General features: G+C 39.6%; 1 protein-coding gene across 1 annotated transcript in view; it reads right to left on the bottom strand.

The window, feature by feature from the left end:
• LOC124616033 (collagen alpha-5(IV) chain-like) overlaps positions 1 to 23,393 on the bottom strand; it is a 616,123-nt gene that overhangs the window by 20,606 nt on the left and 572,124 nt on the right. Inside the window, exons 30-32 of the mRNA XM_047144251.1 lie at positions 22,679 to 22,849; positions 10,634 to 10,819; positions 3,341 to 3,518 (exon numbers count right to left, since the gene is read on the bottom strand). Coding sequence (XP_047000207.1) covers positions 3,341 to 3,518; positions 10,634 to 10,819; positions 22,679 to 22,849 — 535 coding nt within the window. The remainder of the gene's footprint in view (positions 1 to 3,340; positions 3,519 to 10,633; positions 10,820 to 22,678; positions 22,850 to 23,393) is intronic.

Here is a 23,393-nt window from a genome sequence, read left to right as displayed (position 1 = left end):
ATAAACTAATTTTTATTACACTGTAGTTGATTGCTGTGCTATCATTCTTCCTGATACAAATGGTCTGTAAGAAAGTTAAAATTATTATTGGGGCAATAGATATTAAACTTCAGTTATCCTGTAAATGAAGCAATAATAATAATCAACAATGTTATTATAATATTGATATCGTTAGTCCAAAGACTGATTTGATGCAGCTCTCAAAGCTAGTCAGTTCTGTGCGACCTTTTTCACTTCTGCATAACTGCTGAAACCTACATCCATTTGAACCAGCTTACTGTATCCAAGCCTTTGCCTCCATCTACAATTTTTAACCTCCCCCCCATCTTTTCTTCCACTACCAAACAGGATTCTTTGGCACCTCAAGATGTGTTCTGTCAGCTAGTCCCTTCTTTTAGTCAAGTTGTGCCACAAATTTCTTTTTTCTGCATTTCAGTTCAGTACCACCTCATTTACCAATTTAATTTTCAAAAGTTATCTTCTTGTGTGAACTGCTTATATTCCACATTTCACTTAGGTACAGACCATACTCCATACAAATATCTTCAGAATAAGACACTTAAATTTATATTAGATGTTAACAAATTTCTCTTTTCAGAAACACTTGTATTCTTATTGCCAGTCTGCATTTTATATCCTCTGTGCTATGTCCATTATTTTGTGCCCAAAATAACAAAATTCATCTTATACTTTTACTATCTCATTTCCTAATTCAGTTCTATCAGTATGACCTGATTTAATTCAAATACAACATTACCATTGTTTTACTTTCATTGATAATTATCTAATTATCTTATAAGCCTTCTTCAAGTCACTGTCCATTCTGTTCCAGCCCTGATTGCTCAATGTATAATTCAATAACACTGAGGAGAGGTTACAACTCTGTCTTACTTCTTTCTTAACAGCTTCTTCACTTTCATGTCCTTTGACTCTTCTAACTGTGGCCTGGTTTCTTTACAAGTTGTGGATAATGTTTTGCTCTCTATATTTTACCCCAAATACCTTCAGATTTTCTAAGAGGGCATTCCAGTCAACAGTGTCAAAAGTTTTACTAAATCTACAAATGATATAAATGTAGGTTTGCCTTTCATCAACCTATCTTCTGACTTAAATTGTAGGGTGGATATGCCTCTTGTGATCCTACATTTCTCTGGAATTCAAACTGATATTCCCCAAGGTTAGCTTCTACCAATTTTTCCAGTCTTCCTTTCAGCACATGTCTTCTTTGCAAATGGAATTATTGCATCCTTCTTGTAGTCTGAGGGTATTTTCCTGTCTGATATATCTTACATACAAGGCAGAGTAGTTTATCATAGTTGGTTCTGAATTATTCTGAGGGACTGTCATCTAGCTTAGAAGACTCATTTTGCCTTAAATCTTTCAGAACTCTGTCAAATTGTGCAGTATCATATCTCTCATCGCATCTGCATTTACTCCCTTCTCTCTTTCTATAATATTATCTTCAAGTATGTTTCCCTTGAATAGACAGTCATATGTATTCCTTCCACCTTTCATCCTTCTTTACAATGCTAAGTAAGGGCTCTTAATATTAATACAGGCACTTTCCTTCTCTGCAAAGATCTCTTTGATTCTCCTATAAGCTACATCTATTGTGCCCATAGTCATGCAAGCTTCTACATATTGGTATTTCTCATCTAACCATTCCTGCTTTGCCACTTCCTGTCAATATCATTTTTTAGACATTCATTTGCTAAATTTTTATATTTTCTCCTTTCATCAGTTTGATTCAGTATCTTTTGTGCTACCCAATGAGGTCTACTGGATGTTGTCTATTTGCCTATCTGATCCTCTGCTGCCTTGAGCTCATCACATCAGTTTCTGTTTACTCTCTTTGAAACTTGCAACAACTTCTAGTTCTTTCAACTAATCCAGGTTTCATCTCCTTAACTTCCTACATTCCTGCAATTATTTCAGTTTTAATGTGTAGTTCATAACCAATAAATTATGTCCATTGTCCACATCTGCCCCTGGAAATACAGTACTTGCAAAAATTGTTTGTAGTTAAAGCAGTTATCATTTGAAAATAGTTTAACACATTTCATTAGCATTAAAACATGACTACAAGTACAGATGATAAACTATTGCTATTCGAGATAATTTTTCAAAAATTCAGTTTCTTAGTGGGAAAAAGGAAATATTAATTCTCTATAGCCATCAAAGTGTCCTCAGAAAGCAAAGTACCAGATTCATCAAAGTGTCTTCAGAAAGCAAAGAATCAGATTCAGAAACTAATTATAATGCACAACAATACTACATGATCTATAGTAACATATGGAGGATGACAAAGAAAGATTTAAAAGAGAATGTTTTACTATACTTATACTCACAGTAAAACAAGGTGTGATCATTTGAGTTAAATAACCATTTGTCTCAGTAACAATCTCATTACCTGCTTTCCCAATAATTTTTTTTACGTGTGTAGACAAAATGCAATTATTGGTTGCTAAATCTAGTAATTATGGCAGATACAGAAGCGTTTCAAATCAAAACTCACCCTAGATATGAGTGAGGGCAAATTGTAGTGATGGAAAGGAACCTCCTGTTTTGAAAGATGTGCATATTACCCAAGAAACTACCTCTCATCATGTCCTGAAACGAGGAATGTCCTACCCACTATTCCTCCCACAGTGGTATTCTGCGCCCACCAAACCTACACAAGATCCTCATCCATCTCTGCTCCAGCCCTACTCCCAACCTCTTGCTTCATGGCTCAAAACACAGTAATAGGCCTAGATGCAATACCTGTCTCATTTATAATATATCATATATCCTCCCACCAGCAACTACTATAGTCCAGTCACAAGCATCACCTATCCCATCAAATGCAGGACTACATGAGAAAGCAGTCCTGTGATCTACAAACTAAGCTGCAACCACTGTGCTACACTCTAGGTGGGCATGACAGCCAACAAGCTGTCCATCTGCTTGAATGGTCACTGACAAAATGTGGACAAGAAACAGCTGGACCACCCAGTTGTTGAGCACGCTGCCCAATGTAATGTTCTTCACTTCAGTGACTTTTTCACAGCCTGTGCCATCTGGATTCTTCCTATCACAACCAGCTTTTCTGAATTGCACAGGTGAGAACCCTCCCTGCAATATAACCTATGTTGTGAGCATTTATACAGGATGGTCCAAACAGCACCCACCATGCTTTAGAGCCTCACCTTAATATGAAAAGTAATGCACGGAAAATGGCCCAATACATCATTTTCATATACATAAGAAGGGAGTATAATAAATCATATTTTATGTGAGTGTTATAAAAATAAACCATACATAGCTTATATGTCAAACTGAAGCCCAATAGAAGTCATACCTGGATATATAGTTTGGTAAGTCTCTTGGTGGTATGGGAGTCATCATTGCAGTCATTGGCTCTGTAGTGCTAAGCCAATAACTGTAGTCGCTCCTACTGGCATAGTCACAGACATCATTCAGATTGCAAAACATAAATGGCATGGTGGAGAACTTTACAAGGCAACTTCCAGGAGCACCTGAAATTATTTTAGAGCACAGATTGGTCATGTATGTGTAAGAAAATGACACCATCAACCATCATCCTCATTTACTACATCATAATAGTAAATCAATAATTATGTGTTAAGATATCTTATGATAATGATCATCAAGTAAGCATCAGGTCACGTAGTGGAAATATCAAATGCATGGCAATTTATTCATCTGAAGTTTCTCATTGTGATATGTGTAGATATATCTTGGCAAGGAAGAGGCCTTTTCAGTTGAGTAAAAATAATGTTTACAAGGTTATTTAGCTGTATCATATAAACTTGCACATCACATGCGATGAGTGTAAGACATGGCAATGCGATTTTTTCATCAGCGGTAAATGAATCAAAATCCCTATGATGATACATCCAATTTGTCAACCATAGTACATAATCATGTTGCAGCACAGGAGCTGCACAGGAATTTCAGTCATATTTTAGCAAGTGTCTATGGCACTAATAATCTCAACAACTTTTATTTGTGCTGCTATGCATATATGTAGAAAAAGTCAAAGAAGGAAATAGAAATTCTTCATTAAGTCTCTTGAGGAAATGCCACAAGGAGTTAGAGCTGTGTGAAATAACATTTCATTATACAGAACAAGTATGCGAATAATAGACAGTCAGCCACATGATTCAATCACTGATTTGCAAAGTACTGGTTAAAAATATGTTAAATAATCCCGAACAGCCATTCTGACTGAGTTACAGATCTAAATTCACATTCATAATTGATATGTTAATAGTATTACACATTAAAGTCTCCTAATGCAAGAAGTTGGAGCCAAGTGCATCCAGTGAAACTAAAAAATTATTGTATTACGCATACATGATATACTGTGGACACTGTAAATGGAAAAAAGTGTACAGTCACTTTGACAAGTATTTAGCTAAGACATATTAAATAAAAGTCAAATGTCAGTCAACAAAATAGTGATGTACAGACTCAGGTTGAAAGTAGTCCTTCGACTACACTATCTCCAAATCTTAAGAAATTGTTATTAAATATTTGAGATGCAAGGGGAGTGGGCTTATGTTGCACTGTTCCATATCATATACTAGATTAAATATTGTATTCTGAGATTCAGTGCTTGGCCTGCTTGTGTTCATAGGCTATACGCCAATGCATACATTCCCTAATGGTCTTTCTCATTAATAACAATTTAGGATAAACTGTGGAACTCACAAACACAATACTGTAAGTAAAAATAATTTCCGTATACTCTATGCATCCCTATCAACAGTTCAAACAAGTTTTTATATTTTGGTCTAAAAAGTCTGTAACAGTTTACTGGCAGACAGCAAGGTGGAAACTGAAAATTCACGTATTCAAAAACAAAGCAAAAGAACATGCCCTCAGCCAATCCTTCTATAAATAATCAGAATTTCTGGGCCCAGGGCTGTAAATTTTGCACAATTCTTAATGTTTATATTACACAGATTTTCCACATTTAGTACATAGGCAGCTGATAGTGGTCTGAGCAAAGTTATATAAATGCCTTGTTTGAAGTGTTAGATAAAGACAACACCTGAGTAGTAGAAGAAGAAGAACAGTGATTCCCCACTTCCCTACCCCCTCCCCCCTCCTTTCCACCCATTTCTCTTCAAAGCAGCTGGTTTTTCTCTTAATATACACTCCTGGAAATGGAAAAAAGAACACATTGACACCGGTGTGTCAGACCCACCATACTTGCTCCGGACACTGCGAGAGGGCTGTACAAGCAATGATCACACGCACGGCACAGCGGACACACCAGGAACCGCGGTGTTGGCCGTCGAATGGCGCTAGCTGCGCAGCATTTGTGCACCGCCGCCATCAGTGTCAGCCAGTTTGCCGTGGCATACGGAGCTCCATCGCAGTCTTTAACACTGGTAGCATGCCACGACAGCGTGGACGTGAACCGTATGTGCAGTTGACGGACTTTGAGCGAGGGCATATAGTGGGCATGCGGGAGGCCGGGTGGACGTACTGCCGAATTGCTCAACACGTGGGGCATGAGGTCTCCACAGTACATCGATGTTGTCGCCAGTGGTCGGCGGAAGGTGCACGTGCCCGTCGACCTGGGACCGGACCGCAGCGACGCTCGGATGCACGCCAAGACCGTAGGATCCTACGCAGTGCCGTAGGGGACCGCACCGCCACTTCCCAGCAAATTAGGGACACTGTTGCTCCTGGGGTATCGGCGAGGACCATTCGCAACCGTCTCCATGAAGCTGGGCTATGGTCCCGCACACCGTTAGGCCGTCTTCCGCTCACGCCCCAACATCGTGCAGCCCGCCTCCAGTGGAGTCGCGACAGGCGTGAATGGAGGGACAAATGGAGACGTGTCGTCTTCAGCGATGAGAGTCGCTTCTGCCTTGGTGCCAATGATGGTCGTATGCGTGTTTGGCGCCGTGCAGGTGAGCGCCACAATCAGGACTGCATACGACCGAGGCACACAGGGCCAACACCCGGCATCATGGTGTGGGGAGCGATCTCCTACACTGGCTGTACACCACTGGTGATCGTCGAGGGGACACTGAATAGTGCACGGTACATCCAAACCGTCATCGAACCTATCGTTCTACCATTCCTAGACCGGCAAGGGAACTTGCTGTTCCAACAGGACAATGCACATCCGCATGTATCCCATGCCACCCAACGTGCTCTAGAAGGTGTAAGTCAACTACCCTGGCCAGCAAGATCTCCAGATCTGTCCCCCATTGAGCTTGTTTGGGACTGGATGAAGCGTCGTCTCACGCGGTCTGCATGTCCAGCACGAACGCTGGTCCAACTGAGGCGCCAGGTGGAAATGGCATGGCAAGCCGTTCCACAGGACTACATCCAGCATCTCTACGATCGTCTCCATGGGAGAATAGCAGCCTGCATTGCTGCGAAAGGTGGATATACACTGTACTAGTGCCGACATTGTGCATGCTCTGTTGCCTGTGTCTATGTGCCTGTGGTTCTGTCAGTGTGATCATGTGATGTATCTGACCCCAGGAATGTGTCAATAAAGTTTCCCCTTCCTGGGACAATGAATTCACGGTGTTCTTATTTCAATTTCCAGGAGTGTATGTAACATAAATATTTTTGAGGTGGTTCCCAGAAGTTACTAAAATTTGAATTTTGTACACAAATGGTTACAAGCACTCTGGAATACTGGTAAGGTTCTCCTCACACATGCTTCTTGAATCCATGTCCCAAATGACTGTAAGCTGAGTGGTTGGGCTAGTTGTTGGTGAGAATATTTTCATTGTCATGTTTTCATGAGGTAGTAGTTTGTGATGGATGATCTGAAATAGCTGTGGGCTTGTATAAAGTTTTGTTTTAAACTCGGGAAAACCACTTCATAAATATACCAAAAGCTGAAGCAGGCTTTAAGTTAGATATGGACATACAACCAGAAAATGTATTTCAAAAACAGGCAAACATCAACTGATAATTGCAACTGTTGGCAGTGGCCAACTAGGACCACACTAGATGATGTTCAGAAACTGAGTAATCTGCTTCTGCAAGATTTTAGATAGGCCAACCAAGATCTCTGCAATACCTTGGAAGTATGTTATGTTACATTTGAACGTATTCTGTCAGAAGAATTGAACACAAATAGGACTGTGGCCACATTGTTCCCACAAGTGCTTCAAGACAAGCAGAAGCAACATTATGTACAAGACTGTGTGAAACTTAAACAACTGGTTTTTGCAAAGATTTATCTCTTGTGGTCACCTGGTCGATAAAGAGTATTATCATGATGCTCTAAAACATTTGAGGGAAAACATGAGGACAAAATGTCCCCAGAAACGGCTTACATAACAACAAAGTGTCCATAGAAGTGGTGTACAAGTGACTGGATTCTCCAACATGACAACACATGACTGCATACACCCTACATTAATCTGGAATATTGGACTAAAAAGAAGGTGACAATTGTTACCCACCCATCCTTCTCACCAGACTTAACTTCATGTGACTTCCTCTTAGTCAAGATGAAAATCAAGTTGAAGGATGAGGAGATACAACTAGAATCCCAGAGGTTACTAAATACCTTGAGAAAGCTGGCTTCCAGGATGCATTTCCACAGTGGCAGAAATGTCCATATCAATGTATTCACCCTGAGGATACTACTTTGAAGGGGATGGTGCAGAATAAAATATAAGTAAAACATGATCATTTTAATTAATTTGTTTCAAGAACTTTTGGATACCACCTCATAAAAGTAATTTAATCATAATCCCCATAATTTATTGCTTGACTCGCTGCATACCATGGAAGATTCTCCTTCATTTAGGGAACATGATGTGTGAATGTATCAATGAACTTCAGTGTCTGGCCTCCCCTGTCACGTGAGTCTCAGCATGCACCTTGCTGTCAGTCTGCTATTGACATCAGCAGCACTTTTCAGTTGCTGATGGAGTGACAGTTATTCTTAATGTTTTGCTTTCTCTGTTAATGCATGTTGTTTGTTGTTGTGGTCTTCAGTCCTGAGACTAGTTTGATGCAGCTCTCCATGCTACTCTATCCTGTGCGAGCTTCATCATCTCCCAGTACCTACTGCAACCTACATCCTTCTGAATCTGCTTAGGTGATTAAATCAAATATCATGCCAGAATAAATTGGTACGTTACTGCTCTAATGAATAGCACATGCAATTTCACTTCAAAAAATATAGTACTGGTGTCAAAAAAATAAATGGATGTTTTCCACTGGCACTGGGCATTGTATGAAACATGTATTGAGTAGTATTTGTTTTTGCTGACTCTGTCAACACAATGAAACAAACAAAATTGTAAATCTCTGCTGAAGCATCACAGAAAACGCACTTACTGACTCTTACAGTGGCTCCTTAAGGACTGACTTCACCGCAAGGTTCTTCATTCTCAAAGGATTCTAAAATCATTGTGCAGACATCAAATTCCTAAAGCAGTATGGCACGATTTCAAAAATTTGAAAAAGCTGCCTTTGGAGATTAGAAGCTCTCCAAACACTGCCAAGTATAAAACATTTCCATCTTATAAACAGGGTGCTTGCAGCTGAATGTGTAGTGTAAAAGTCTTTTAACTGCACAGTCACAAGTTCACTTCTCAGTAGGCACAAGCTTTTTTTTTTTTTTTACATTGATACTGAATGATTATTATTTTTAATAAGAATAACTACTTTTGATTTTTAATTATGAATTGCATAACGTAAGTCAAAATTTGATAGAGACATGAAAAATCCTTTGTTAAATGTAAACATTACACACACTGATGAGCCAAAATGTTATGACCATATGCTTAACAGCTTGTTTGTCCATCTTTGTAACAAAATAAATCACTGATTCAGCATATCAGGGATCTGAAGGTTTGTTAGTAGGTTTGTGGAGGTGTGTGGCATTAGATGTCTACACACAGGTCAGGTAATTCTTGTAAATAATGGACTGCTGATTTGTGTGTGCAGTGATGGCACCCGATAGTGACCCAGATGGGTTCCGTAGAATATAAGTCAGGCAAATTTGGTCACCAAGACAACATGAGTTCACTATAATGCTCCTCAAGTGACTGTAGCAGAGTTTTGGCTCTGAGACATGAGCAACCATACAGCTGAAATACGACACTGCCATCTGGGAAGACATCAAGCATGAAAGGATGCAGGTGGTTCGCAGCTGTCAAAGTGTCTTTGATTACTACCACAGATCCCATGCAAGCTCAGGAGACTGTCTCCCATAGAGTAATACTGCTCCAACCAGCCTGCATCTATGGCACACTGTATGTTTCAAGCTGCCATTCACCTCAATGATAACATTTGTGGAGACAAACTGGCCAGAGTCGCCGAGCGGTTCTAGGCGCATCAGTCTGCAATCGCGCGACCGCTGTGGTCCCAGGTTCGAATCCTGCCTCGGGTGTGGATGTGTGTGATGTCCTTAGGTTAGTTAGGTTTAACTAGTTCTAAGTTCTAGGGGACGGATGACCTCAGATGTTAGGTCCCATAGTGCTCAGAACCATTTGAACCGTTTTTTTGTGTAGACAACCATTGACCTAGAAAAAATGTGATTCACCTGAAGGGCTGACATGTTTCCATTGACCAACAGCTGAATCCCAACGGTCCTGTGTGCACTGCAATTGTAATTGACAATGTCGTTGGGTCAACGTGTGAAATGGAGGGGTGTCTGCTGTGAAGCTCCATGTTCAACAACGTACAATGAACAGTGTGCTCCGAAACAGTTGTGCGTGCACCAGCATTGTGATCATTTGGCAGAGATGCTATGGGTTACCATCTATCCTACTAAACAGAGGAGACAAGCCCATTGCGAAGAATCACGAAAGTCCAAAAATTTAGCACTTAGGGGTAGTTTCACTGTCCTTTTACCTCTTTCCATAGGTGTAGCATGTGAACATTTGACCAGTTTCCCTCTTTTTAAGATACTTGTTCACAGGCTCTGAATAATAATAATCTGTCCTTTGTCAATGTTTCTTATCTCAATGGATTTCCACATTCACAGTACATATCTTTGCCAGGGTGATCCCCCGTTCGAATATGCTCTGGTACATACTTTTGTTACCATGTCATGATGCGGCATCCAATGTTTTGTTGGGCAGTTGTCATGATGTTTTGGTTTATCAGTGTACATCAATAATACTGTTCAGTCTCTAGAAATCAAAAAGTATTTTATTTTCTATGTGATGTTTCGTATTCTGCTATCAAATTATGATTTACTGTAAATAATTTGTTATTTTTATCAAAAAATTATTATTCTATATTTCTTAATTGAAGCTTGAATTTGGTAAGGAATAAAGAATTCAAACAAAAGTAACAAAACAAGAGGTTGCTGCTCCTAAAGATAATCAAACCAGAAACTTCACAATTAAAAGACTTGTACGCTATGCACTGAGCTACCAGTAACTCTGTTAATAAACTCAGAAAGCTTTATACTTAACAGATTTTGGAAATCTTTCAGCCTTCAAGCAATCTTTTTTTAACTGACTGTCAAATCCTATAAGAATCAAGACAATTGAAGGGGGGCATTCTGTAACATCTGCTTGTTAGTAGAGGCACCTAGGATATGCTCTCATAAAAAATAGTTACTCTGACTTATACACTTATACCACAATGTTTAGCTGATATGTACTTTCTTTTTACTTACCCAAATCTTGTCCATGTGCCTTTGCATTACCAAGGAAATGTAGAAGTGAGTATCCACTCCACATCCTAACAGTGCCACGAGGACATGCTGGTGTTTGAACAGATTGTGAATGTCGTGTGAAGAAGAAACCACGACTTTTTGGCTCAGGTCCTGGAGGTGCTGGATCTCCAACCATTCCTCTGAATCCTATGAAATAAACAATTAGATTAATGTTAGGGGCACTCAAAGATGAGGTTATCAGCAGATAAGCAATTGTATAAGTAGACCCTTATGTGAGAAAATTATTTAACACAAATATGTATTTTTTTAATAAAAAAATGAATGGTTATCCATTGTTTCTCCAGGAACACAGTTACAAATTTGCTTTTCAGTAGGTTGTATTCACTTTCAATTTTCACAGCAATACAAAAGCTATGATTAAACAATTACATGGTAAACAGTAATTCTTAGAACCTTTTGTGTGCATGAAATTTTGTAATATTGCTTTCGAAGTATTTAGTTCTACAGTAAAGAAATTTATTGTGTTCAACTCATTCATTAACTTGCACATTAATTATAATTTTAGGCCTTACTGAGAAGCAAATTTTCCCCTTTTCTGCTTATATGGTCATCATACACATGAGCTATCTGATCTACTTTTTACCAGTTTTACCTTTAGTGGTTGTTTTTGTTAATTTAGAACAAAAACGGTTTTGGTTGCAAAATTATTTAATATCAATGACATATTTCACCCTTTTACGGAATCATCAGATTATGTAAAAGTAGCTAGATATGTAACCCGTCCATCACAAAGCCATATAAAATGGAAACTGTACACAACAGTAACTGGCTGGTTTACTGTTACATCCATTTTCCATTTTATATGGCTTTATGATGGACAGGTTACATACCCAACTACTTTAACACAATCTGATATGCACCAAAATGGTGAAGTGTCTCAGTGATATTTAATAATTTTGTAACTAAGATTGTTTTTATCCTGAAATAATTCAAAACTGGTTGCTGTAGCACCTTGCCACAGTGGAATGGAATAGTTTTTGTTAATGATTACTCAGTGAATGATACTTTTGATATGCCATCTTTAAACACTAAATTCAGCATTCATCGTGTGAATTAAAGTGATTCTTTTGGGGAACATCCCTACATTAAAGAATAGGGTCATCAAAGTGAGAAAAGACACCACTTGTTTCATGTAAGACAGCTTTTGGAGGATGCCAATAAGTTTATTTTTTAGCCTAAACTGTGAATTGTGTGATGCCAATTCAAACTTGAAAAACAACAACATATCCTGGAAATATTTACAATTTTTTTTTCTGTAAAGCTTCAGTTCCTACAACAGAGTCGAAAGATGCAATCCTTAGCTCTCCTGGCTTTTGTCATGTGGATTAACTCCTTTTTTCCTACACAGTACATCACAATGGTAGAGGAGCTATCCTTATGGAATCATACACTAGTATATATTGAACTATCTTGATTTTGCCAAGCATAACAACACAGTGAGGTTATGGACAAATAATAGATTTTATTTATGCCCAATGTTTCCATTTTCATTAAAAACATTCACAGCATTTTCTAGCCTGCCAGAAAGAATCTCCTTTATGGGGAAAGGAAGCTAGGAAAAAGTCCCAAAACATATGTCTGGAAACAAATACTTCTTGGATACAGATCGGTCCTCTTGTATCAAGAACAGCTAGTACTCAGTAATATAGGATGTCTTCCTGTTGACATTCATTGCTCAACTACCTCCTACGTCAGCCATCCTGTACATATTGTTTTGAAACTGTGCTGGCATCAAAGCAAGATTAGTATTGCATGGATTATGAACAATGCAAACAGTGAAACAGAGGCCTATTAGTCCTCGTGAGAAATGGCAGACATGTAATTCTGCCAATAGAGTTAATCGACAGACAGGTAATAAATATTTGTAGTTGTGTAGGTAATGCAGTATAAATGCTTGTAATGGTGTATATTAAGTGTAGATAGTGTGATTGAGCATGTAATAAAATATATGAAACACATTCCAGAATGAGATATTCACTCTGCAGCGGAGTGTGCGCTGATATGAAACTTCCTGGCAGATTAAAACTGTGTGCCCGACCGAGACTCGAACTCGGGACCTTTGCCTTTCGCGGGCAAGTGCTCTACCAACTGAGCTACCGAAGCACGACTCACGCCTGGTACTCACAGCTTACTTCTGCCAGTACCTCGTCTCCTACATTCCAAACTTTACAGAAGCTCTCCTGCGAACCATGCAGAACTAGCACTCCTGAAAGAAAGGATACTGCGGAGACATGGCTTAGCCACAGCCTGGGGGATGTTTCCAGAATGAGATTTTCACTCTGCAGCGGAGTGTGCGCTGATATGAAACTTCCTGGCAGATTAAAACTGTGTGCCCGACCGAGACTCGAACTCGGGACCTTTGCCTTTCGCGGGCAAGTGCTCTACCAACTGAGCTACCGAAGCACGACTCACGCCCGGTACTCACAGCTTTACTTCTGCCAGTACCTCGTCTCCTACATTCCAAACTTTACAGAAGCTCTCCTGCGAACCATGCAGAACTAGCACTCCTGAAAGAAAGGATACTGCGGAGACATGGCTTAGCCACAGCCTGGGGGATGTTTCCAGAATGAGATTTTCACTCCGCAGTATCCTTTCTTTCAGGAGTGCTAGTTCTGCATGGTTCGCAGGAGAGCTTCTGTAAAGTTTGGAATGTAGGAGACGAGGTACTGGCAGAAGTAAAGCTGTGAGTACCGGGCGTGAGTCGTGCTTCGGTAGCTCAGTTGGCAGAGCACTTGCCCGCGAAAGGCAAAGGTCCCGAGTTCGAGTCTCGGTCGGGCACACAGTTTTAATCTGCCAGGAAGTTTCATATCAGCGCACACTCCGCTGCAGAGTGAAAATCTCATTCTGGAAACATCCCCCAGGCTGTGGCTAAGCCATGTCTCCGCAGTATCCTTTCTTTCAGGAGTGCTAGTTCTGCATGGTTCGCAGGAGAGCTTCTGTAAAGTTTGGAATGTAGGAGACGAGGTACTGGCAGAAGTAAAGCTGTGAGTACCGGGCGTGAGTCATGCTTCGGTAGCTCAGTTGGTAGAGCACTTGCCCGCGAAAGGCAAAGGTCCCGAGTTCGAGTCTCGGTCGGGCACACAGTTTTAATCTGCCAGGAAGTTTCATATGAAACACATGTTAAAACTTAGAGTGTGCAGTTAATGTTTGTAATTATGTATAGACCTAAACATATCAGTATTATGTATAAGACATAAAGCCTGTTCTGTTATGTATACCATCAACATCCTCAAAAAATCTGAAAAAATTTCTAACAGGTTTTTCCAGCAACTTGCAGACAGCAGGTCATTTTCAATATGGAAAAATTTGTTAACATCGAGTATAGAGTTAAGTGTCAGGAAGTCATTTCTGAAGGTATTTGTATGGAGTGTAGCCATGTATGGAAGTGAAACATGGACGGTAAATAGTTTGGACAAGAAGAGAATAGAAGCTTTCGAAATGTGGTGCTACAGAAGAATGCTGAAGATTAGATGGGTAGATCACATAACTAATGAGGAAGTATTGAATAGGATTGGGGAGAAGAGAAGTTTGTGGCACAACTTGACCAGAAGAAGGGATCGGTTGGTGGGACATGTTCTGAGGCATCAAGGGATCACCAATTTAGTATTGGACGCCAGCGTGGAGGGTAAAAATCGTAGGGGGAGACCAAGAGATGAATACACTAAGCAGATTCAGAAGGACGTAGGTTGCAGTAGGTACTGGGAGATGAAGAAGCTTGCACAGGATAGAGTAGCATGGAGAGCTGCATCAAACCAGTCTCAGGACTGAAGACCACAACAACAACAACAACAATGGGGACACAGTAGACATCACATAGCCTGCTCACCAAATATGGAGGTGTGACTGTTAATCCATAACACTTACCTGCTGTGCAAATTCTCAGGTCACAAGACCATCACATTAGGTTACAATTCTGCCAAGTGATTCAAAGAAGAGTCATATAAGATATGCAATTTACAGCTTTCATTTTATTTGTGGATGAGGCATGGTTCACAAAGATTGTGATAATGTAGTTTCATGCAAATCCTCAAGCAGATATCAGGTTCACCTTAGCATCAATATGTGAGGAGGAACTGTAGGTGAAGGACTCAGTTCACTTTACTGGAAAAATTAACAGGTGTTGTTTATCGTCAAACTACTTATAAAAACTTACAATATTGGTGTTCATTACCCTCCCACAAAGACACCAGATGTGATTTACACAAAAAGGGACACTACCCAACTATCTGAACTTTGTATGACAGTGCCTAACAAAAACTTTTTATGAGTGATGGGTTGGTTGAGGAGGTTTAGCAACATGGCCTTCCCACATGACAGACTGCAATCCCTTAGATTTCTCCCTTTGAGGACAGTTAAATGCACTTGCAGATTCCACATCTGTCAGCAGTACATTACAGGAGTGTGATCCATGCACCTGACCAAATCCAAGGCCAACCATGTCTATTCACACAACTTTGTGATTCTTTGAGGAGGAGGACTGAAAGAGCTACATTGAGCACCTTCTGTAGTGTTAGCTGATAGACAGCTACCATACATCAGAATGGCCCAAATCTCAATAAGTGTTCATTACCAGGCATATGTTTATAAGATTTATTTTGTAATTTTGGACAGTACTATCTCCTGTAAGTATATGGGGCATTTTTAAATACCTTGTATAAGTACTTGCAAAAAAATGAGAGGGAGAACTTGTTCCATACCACTAGTTGGACACCTTAAACAGAATGTTCTATCTGTTGGCTCCAAAAAATGTCCCTGCCATAGCTGGCTCCATACAGATAAGATACTCAATTTCTTAACATGAAGTTTAGACTACAGAACAGTGGTTTTACATTTCATACAACCAAATCTATTCGTAAAATAGACGTTGCAGTAAAGACACTCCAATCAAAACTGATCTAATTTTTGAACAAATAGCTTTACTGACACCAGCTGACACACCTGTATCTTTAACAGGAGAACAAATGATGATAGAAAGTGTCCTCTTCCTATCAACTGCACTGTGACTGTGGATGTGTGTTAGTAAGCACAGAAGATGAGGCTCAAACTGTTGCATGCATAACAAAATTCATTTCTGACACAGTGTCTCACTTTTCAGTTTTCATGTGCCCACTACCATTAGTCAAGTGAAATGAAGCATCTCTCCCCAAGTAATGCTGACTTTACAGAAAACTGGGTCACTGTAAGTAAATGATGGTACATCTTGACTTACATAATTCAATGAACTTCAGCATATTTCTTATTATCTGTCCTAAGAAAATGGGGAAAGCCTATCTCCTGGAGATACAGTTATAAGCCTTTACTTTTGTGAATCATTTCCATGATTATACAATGCATAAGTGTTCCAAATTAATTTTTCTAAGTTCTTGAACTCTCTGCACTGTCACCGACATTTTATTTTTACCCATTCTATAGGAGCCATCTCATCATTCTTTTCAAAACAGTCTTTGAAGTAGAGAAAAAAGTAGGGGTCATGTTCTCCATTCTAAGCAAAGATTAATGCTGATCATATACACCAAATTGTTCATTTCTTCAGACAATTCTAATTTCCTCTCTTACTCTGTTTCTATAGCACTGATGATGCAAGGTATATATACGGTATGCAAAAAAAGAAATAACAAATTGATGCATCATACTTCCCTCCCCTTGGTGGTTGTGGGGGATGACCTTACGTCCATTTTTCTGGAACTACCAAGATTAACTCAATTTTTGCATGCATACTAAACCTAAATCAGATATATATCAGATGTCAGTTACATTTTTATAGCTTCAAAATAAACAAGAATAACCAAAAACCAAAGACTGACTCAACAATAAAGCTGTAAACAAACAATATAATCCACAGAATTCTTAAATATGCATCAAAATCCTCTTCTGTATCTGATTCAGGCAGTGTGTCATGCACAGACTCTCAGTTAGTTGGTTCATTAATGTGGGGGAGGGACCAAACAGTGAGGTCATTGGTCCCATCGGATTAGGGAAGTATGGGGAAGGAAATTGGGTGTGCCTTTTCAAAGGAACTATCCCAGCATTTGCCCAAAGTGATTTACGGAAATCATGGAAAACCTAAATCAGGATGACAGAATGTTGGTTTGAACCATCGTCCTCCCAATTGCAAGTCCAGTGTGCTAACCATTGCGCCACTTGGAACAGACACATCTGCTGAAGGTCATCCCTTTCTTTTTAAGCTTACGTCACAAAAGGCCCCTCCAAATTCTGTCTTACAAAACAGTGAACAAAGTTTGTATTTTTCTTAGTGAAATAGGTAAACATTCTTCACTGGAATTTTGGGGATGTCTTTCTGATCACATCTGAAATTTAGGAAACTGTTTTACAGCATAGTGCAGATGATGAAAGGATGAGGATACTTCTTGCAACTTCAAATGATTGGGACCCATGCTTCAGGGCAATACGCTGGCAAATACTTACTTTTCTTCTCTATTATGAAATGAATAGTCACACACCATTAGTGTATGACTTGTTTCAACAAACTTGTGACTAGCTAATTTTTAAGTTTGAATGGTTCCTGCACGGAGTGATACACTTAGACATGCTGTTAATGAAAGAACAAGCTTGTGGAGTAGACTCTCATATATGTGAGTGGGTCAAAGACAAAGTATGTTATCATGGACAGCTAGTGTTCATCAGAGATGAGGGTATCATCAGGAGTACTGGAAGGAAGTGTGATACAACCACTTTTGTTCTCAATATGCTTAAACAATCTGATGGAGAGGGTGAGCAACACTATGTGACTATTTGCTGATTACATTGTAGTGTGCAGGAAAGTGTGTTGCTGATTGACTCTAGGAGGATACAGGATGACATAGACAAGTTTTCTATTTGGTATGCTGAATGGCAGCTTGCTCTAAATGTGGAAAAATGTAGGTTAATGCAGATTAGTACCAAAAACAATCCTGTAATATTCAAATACAGTGTTAATAGTGTGCTGCTTGATATGTTGTTGTTGTGGTCTTCAGTCCTGAGACTGGTTTGATGCAGCTCTCCATGCTACTCTACCCTGTGCAAGCTTCTTCATCTCCCAGTACCTACTGCAACCTACGTCCTTCTGAATCTGCTTAGTGTATTCATCTCTCGGTCTCCCTCTACGATTTTTACCCTCCACGCTGCCCTCCAATGCTAAATTTGTGATCCCTTGATGCCTCAGAACATGTCCTACCAACCGGTCCCTTCTTCTTGTCAAGTTGTGCCACAAACTCCTCTTCTCCCCAACTCTATTCATTACCTCCTCATTAGTTATGTGATCTATCCATCTAATCTTCAGCATTCTTCTGTAGCACCACATTTCAAAAGCTTCTATTCTCTTCTTGTCCAAACTATTTATCATCCATGTTTCACTTCCATGCATGGCTACACTCCATACAAATATTTTCAGAAACGACTTCCTGACACTTAAATCTACACTCGATGTTAACAAATTTCTCACCTGTCTCATACATCTTGCTCTCTAGAGGGTAGAGTTTTGTCAGGACTGGCTCTTCCAAGGCCGTCAGTAGTTCTAATGGAATATTGTCTACTCCCGGGGCCTTGTTTCGACTCAGGTCTTTCAGTGCTTTGTCAAACTCTTCACGCAGTATCGTATCTCCCATTTCATCTTCCTGTACATCCCCTTCCATTTCCATAATATTGTCCTCAAGTACATCGCCCTTGTATAAACCCTCTATATACTCCTTCCACCTTTCTGCTTTCCCTTCTTTGCTTATAACTGGTTTTCCATCTGAGCTCTTGTTCATACAAGAGGCTCTCTTTCCTCCAAAGGTCTCTTTAATTTTCCTGTAGGCAATGTCTATCTTACCCCTAGTGAGATAAGCCTCTACATCATTACATTTGCCCTCTAGCCATCCCTGCTTAGCCATTTTGCACTTCCTGTCGATCTCATTTTTGAGACGTTTGTATTACTTTTTGCCTGATTCATTTACAGCAATTTTATATTTTCTCCTTTCATCAACTAAATTCAATATTTCTTCTGTTACCCAAGGATTTCTACTAGCCCTCGTCTTTTTACCTGCTTGATCCTCTGCTGCCTTCACCACTTCATCCCTCAGAGCTACCCATTCTTCTTCTACTGTATTTCTTTCCCCCATTCCTGTCAATTGTTCCCTTATGCTCTCCCTGAAACTCTGTACATCCTCTGGTTTAGTCAGCTTATCCAGGTCCCATCCCCTTAAATTCCCACCTTTTTGCAGTCTCTTCTGTTTTAGTCTACAGTTCATAACCAATAGATTGTGGTCAGAGTCCACATCTGCCCCTGGAAATGTCTTACAATTTAAAACCTGGTTCCTAAATCTCTGTCTTACCATTATATAATCTATCTGATACCTTCTATTATCTCCAGGATTCTTCCATGTATACAACCTTCTTTTATGATTCTTGAACCAAGTGTTAGCTATGATTAAGTTATGCTCTGTGCAAAATTCTACCAGACGGCTTCCTCTTTCATTTCTTACCCCCAATCCGTATTCATCTACTATGTTTCCTTCTCTCCCTTTTCCTACTCTCGAATTCCAGTCATCCATGACTATTAAATTTTTGTCTCCCTTCACTACCTGAATAATTTCTTTTATCTCATCATACATTTCATCAATTTCTTCATCATCTGCAGAGCTAGTTGGCATATAAACTTGTACTACTGTAGTAGGCATGGGCTTCGTGTCTATCTTGGCCACAATAATGCGTTCACTATGCTGTTTGTAGTAGCTTACCCGCACTACTATTTTTTTATTCATTATTAAACCTACTCCTGCATTACCCCTATTTGATTTTGTATTTATAACCCTGTATTCACCTGACCAAAAATCTTGTTCCTCCTGCCACCAAACTTCACTAATCCCACTATATCTAACTTTAACCTATCCATTTCCCTTTTTAAATTTTCTAACCTACCTGCCTGATTAAGGGATCTGACATTCCACGCTCCGATCCGTAGAACACCAGTTTTCTTTCTCCTGATAATGATGTCCTCTTGAGTAGTCTCCGCCCAGAGATCCGAATGGGGGACTATTTTACCTCTGGAATATTTTACCCAAGAGGATGCCATCATCAGTTAACCATACAGTAAAGCTGCATGCTCTCGGGAAAAATTATGACTGTAGTTTCCCCTTGCTTTCAGCCGTTCGCACTACCAGCACAGCAAGGCTGTTTTGGTTAGTATTACAAGGCCAAATCAGTCAATCATCCAGACTGTTGCCTCTGCAACTACTGAAAAGGTTGCTGCCCCTCTTCAGGAACCACATGTTTGTCTGGCCTCTCAACAGATACCCCTCCATTGTGGTTGCACCTACGGTAAGGCCATCTGTATCGCCTCCCCCCACCAACGGCAAGGTCCATGATTCATGGGGGGGGGGGGGGGGGGGGGTTGGAGGAGGGGGGCTGCTTGATATAGTCATCTCATATAAAATGAGATATAAGTGAGCTGCTTGATATAGTCATCTCATATAAACATTTAAGCATAATGTTGTAAAACTATATAAAATGTAATGAACATGTAAAAGGAAGAAAATGTTATTTTGATGAAACAGTACTGAGAAAGTTCAGAGAACCAGCATTTGCAACTGATGGTAGAAAGATTAAACTGCCACCAACATACAAGAGAAATCGTGACTTGAACAGAAGCATATGGACAGCCATTTTCCCCTTGCTCTACAGAGGGATCCAGAAAAATGTAGACACTCTTTGATAGTCAATATTAATGGAACAAAATGAATACCATTAAAATTCTTGCACAGGGGGAAGCTTATTTTATGTATTTAAAGAGACCACTGTTAGCAGCCAAACAACAGTGATGCCACTTAACTGTTGAGCAAACTACAACTATCAGTGTTGCCAGTGTGATAAATGCACAGAACATCTCAATGGCTTCTCATAGTCCATTCAATTTAGTTGGCTTCTGCTGATAAACTTCATTTTTCAGGGTCCCTCCTAGGCAGAAGTCAAGAGGAGTAAGGTCTGCAAACCGCGGAGGGTACTCAGCAGCTCCGCTTCAACCTATCCATCATCCAGATAGATTTTCATCCAAGCAGGCTCTGACATCTCTGTGGTAGTCAAGCAGAGCACCATCTTGTTGTAGATAAAATCTTTCATTTTCAACCACATCTCTGATGGAAAGTCAAAATCCATGTTTGCAGCATATGAAGATATACCTCACCAATTATGGTACCTTCAAAGAAGAATGGGCCAATCAAACCAAATGATGACAGACTGCACCACACATTAACACCTGGTAGATTAACATGTTTGTCTATGTTAAGGTGAAGGTTTTCAGGAGCCCAGTATACACAGCTGTGATGGTTTACAGTACCGTTCAGTTTGGACTGCGCCCTGTCAGACCAGATAACCATCCTTGCGAAGCATGCCATTAAACCATTCACAGTACTCCATCCTTTGATATAGGTTGCCCTCATTTACACCATGCAGCAGTTTTGGAACGTACACTTTTCTCTTTGCAGCCTTCAGAATTCGTCTTACATTTGACTGGCTTGCCCTGCTTTCACATACACCCTTCTTCACAGATGTTTGAGGTGACCTAGTACAACACTGCAACACAGCAGCGCTGGGAGCTGGACTTTTTGACATTTTTGGTCAGCCAGACCTTTCCTTATGCATATCCTGAACAGTACAATTGGCTTCAAATTTAGCCGGAATATGATAAATTGTTGTACGTGTTGGTGGGTGAGTTCTGTACACATTACACCATTGCCATTGTACCTCCATCATATTTTCATATGTCTGGTACCACTTCAGTACTGTCTTACATTGCTCAAATGACAATCTTACTTCATTCATTGCTGCACTGTCGTTTACTAGGAAAACGCAAGCCAAGATCTGTTGAGAAAACAAAGGGCTACGCTACCCCACAAAATTGCAATGATATATCATTCTGTTCCAAAGATATTACATATCAAAGAATGTCTACATTTTTTTCTGTATTTTGGAGGAGAACAGGCAAGAGAATGTCTAGTAGATGTAGATTTATATGTACACCCATCCCCAGTTGTGTCACTTCTGGCAGCACTGTCTTGTAATCACAGATGTGTTGATTTCAATCGATCCTCTTTTACCATCTGTCTTACCTGACAAATGGCAAATGCCATCTCAAATTCTCAATTATATGCTGTTGTTTTTCTCAGGTATAATATTTGGGCACAAGTACCCATCATAACCTTCAACAGAGCTTGAAGATCAAAATTTATAGCCACAGCACTAAGGTCACTTTGTGCAAGCATTCTGACTTTAATGCACTTCTTTCAAGCCAGATCTCTTCTCTGCAAATATGTCATGATTTCTTGCTTCAAATGCTTTTCATTTCTGGCCAGTGAATTAAATATGATACATTTGTGACACAGATATTTTTTTGGTCTAAAGAATCCTAAACTGAACTTGTGGAATATTTGATAGTAGTTTGGAAGATATGCTGGCTTGCAATTCCACTCTTCACATTTGGTTTATAGTCATTATACATTAATGTAATATTCAAGCTTAAATAACAGTTCCTTCTTGACTACTTCTTCCTATAATAGTGTGACTTGGTGATAAGGTAACTCAAGATGTTCTGCCTACACAATAATCATCATTGTTTACTCATACTGTCCAGATTTATTGCTCATCACAAAAGAGCATCAAATAATGTGCAGTCTACTTCCTGGCTGCACTGTTGAAGGTGGGCATGTAAACAATTGTACAATTTAACTTCCCAATATATATGGTATGCCATGGCCTAAGTTTCTTTTATGTAGAAGGCGGGCATCTAGACAATTGTACAATTCAACTCGAAAATAGTTCCTGCACTTCTTTTCTTCCTTCCATATTACTAATTGGGTATTGAACTGAGGAAGCAGTTAAAAGTACACTTGGTCTAAAAGTCCAACACAATAACAGTGACCAGTATTCCTGATACGGCAAAGGTATTTTTGTTCTCACATCCTGTTCCTATCTGACAGACATGAGAGTACCATTCTACTTGACTTCTGTTACCTGGTAATCCTTTTGGTCCAATGCGACCTGGTCTCCCTGGATTACCAGCCATCCCATTCAATCCTGGTAATCCAGGTGTTCCTGGAAGACCTGGTCTGCCAGCTTCACCTGGAAGGCCCCTTGCACCATCAAATCCAGGAATGCCCATGGGTCCTCGCTGTCCTGGGAATCCTGTGAAGAAGAAATTCAGTGGCATTACATGTTTGGTGGCTGCAATTAAAAGGTAATCGAAGAGGTCAGTGTAAGAAAGTATTAACCCTCAGTTTAGTAAGGATTAGTACAATTGCACTATTTGTTGTTTTTCTGAATGTGCCACATATTCATAACAAGCTTTTTCACATGCACTGCCAGAAAGAGCTGTCTACCGTATAGTTTGTTTTGCCTATCATATTTATGCTCCTGTCTTTAAATTTACCCAACATGTAGCAGACAGCAACTCGAAATATCTCTTATGGGTTAGCACTTTCTTCCACCAACCCCTTCAACTGATAATGTTCCTTAGTTCAATATTAGCAATTTGTTTTACAAAATTTTCTGATAATAACACAATATTGTAAAATTCTTTAGATTTGAGGTACATTGACAGTTGGGTGGTGGAGTTTTCTATTATTTTTATAAAAAAATTATAATATTTATTTCATGTTCTGGTGATTCATGTTGTGAATATTCACAGGATATGGAAGTTGTCAGTTTTACACATTGGTTATGGTATTAC

The sequence above is a fragment of the Schistocerca americana genome, chromosome 5, assembly GCF_021461395.2.
Source record: "Schistocerca americana isolate TAMUIC-IGC-003095 chromosome 5, iqSchAmer2.1, whole genome shotgun sequence".
Taxonomy (NCBI): Eukaryota; Metazoa; Arthropoda; class Insecta; order Orthoptera; family Acrididae; genus Schistocerca; species Schistocerca americana.
The sequence above is the reverse complement of the archived record's forward strand: the minus strand, read 5'-3'. Positions and strand labels throughout refer to the sequence as shown.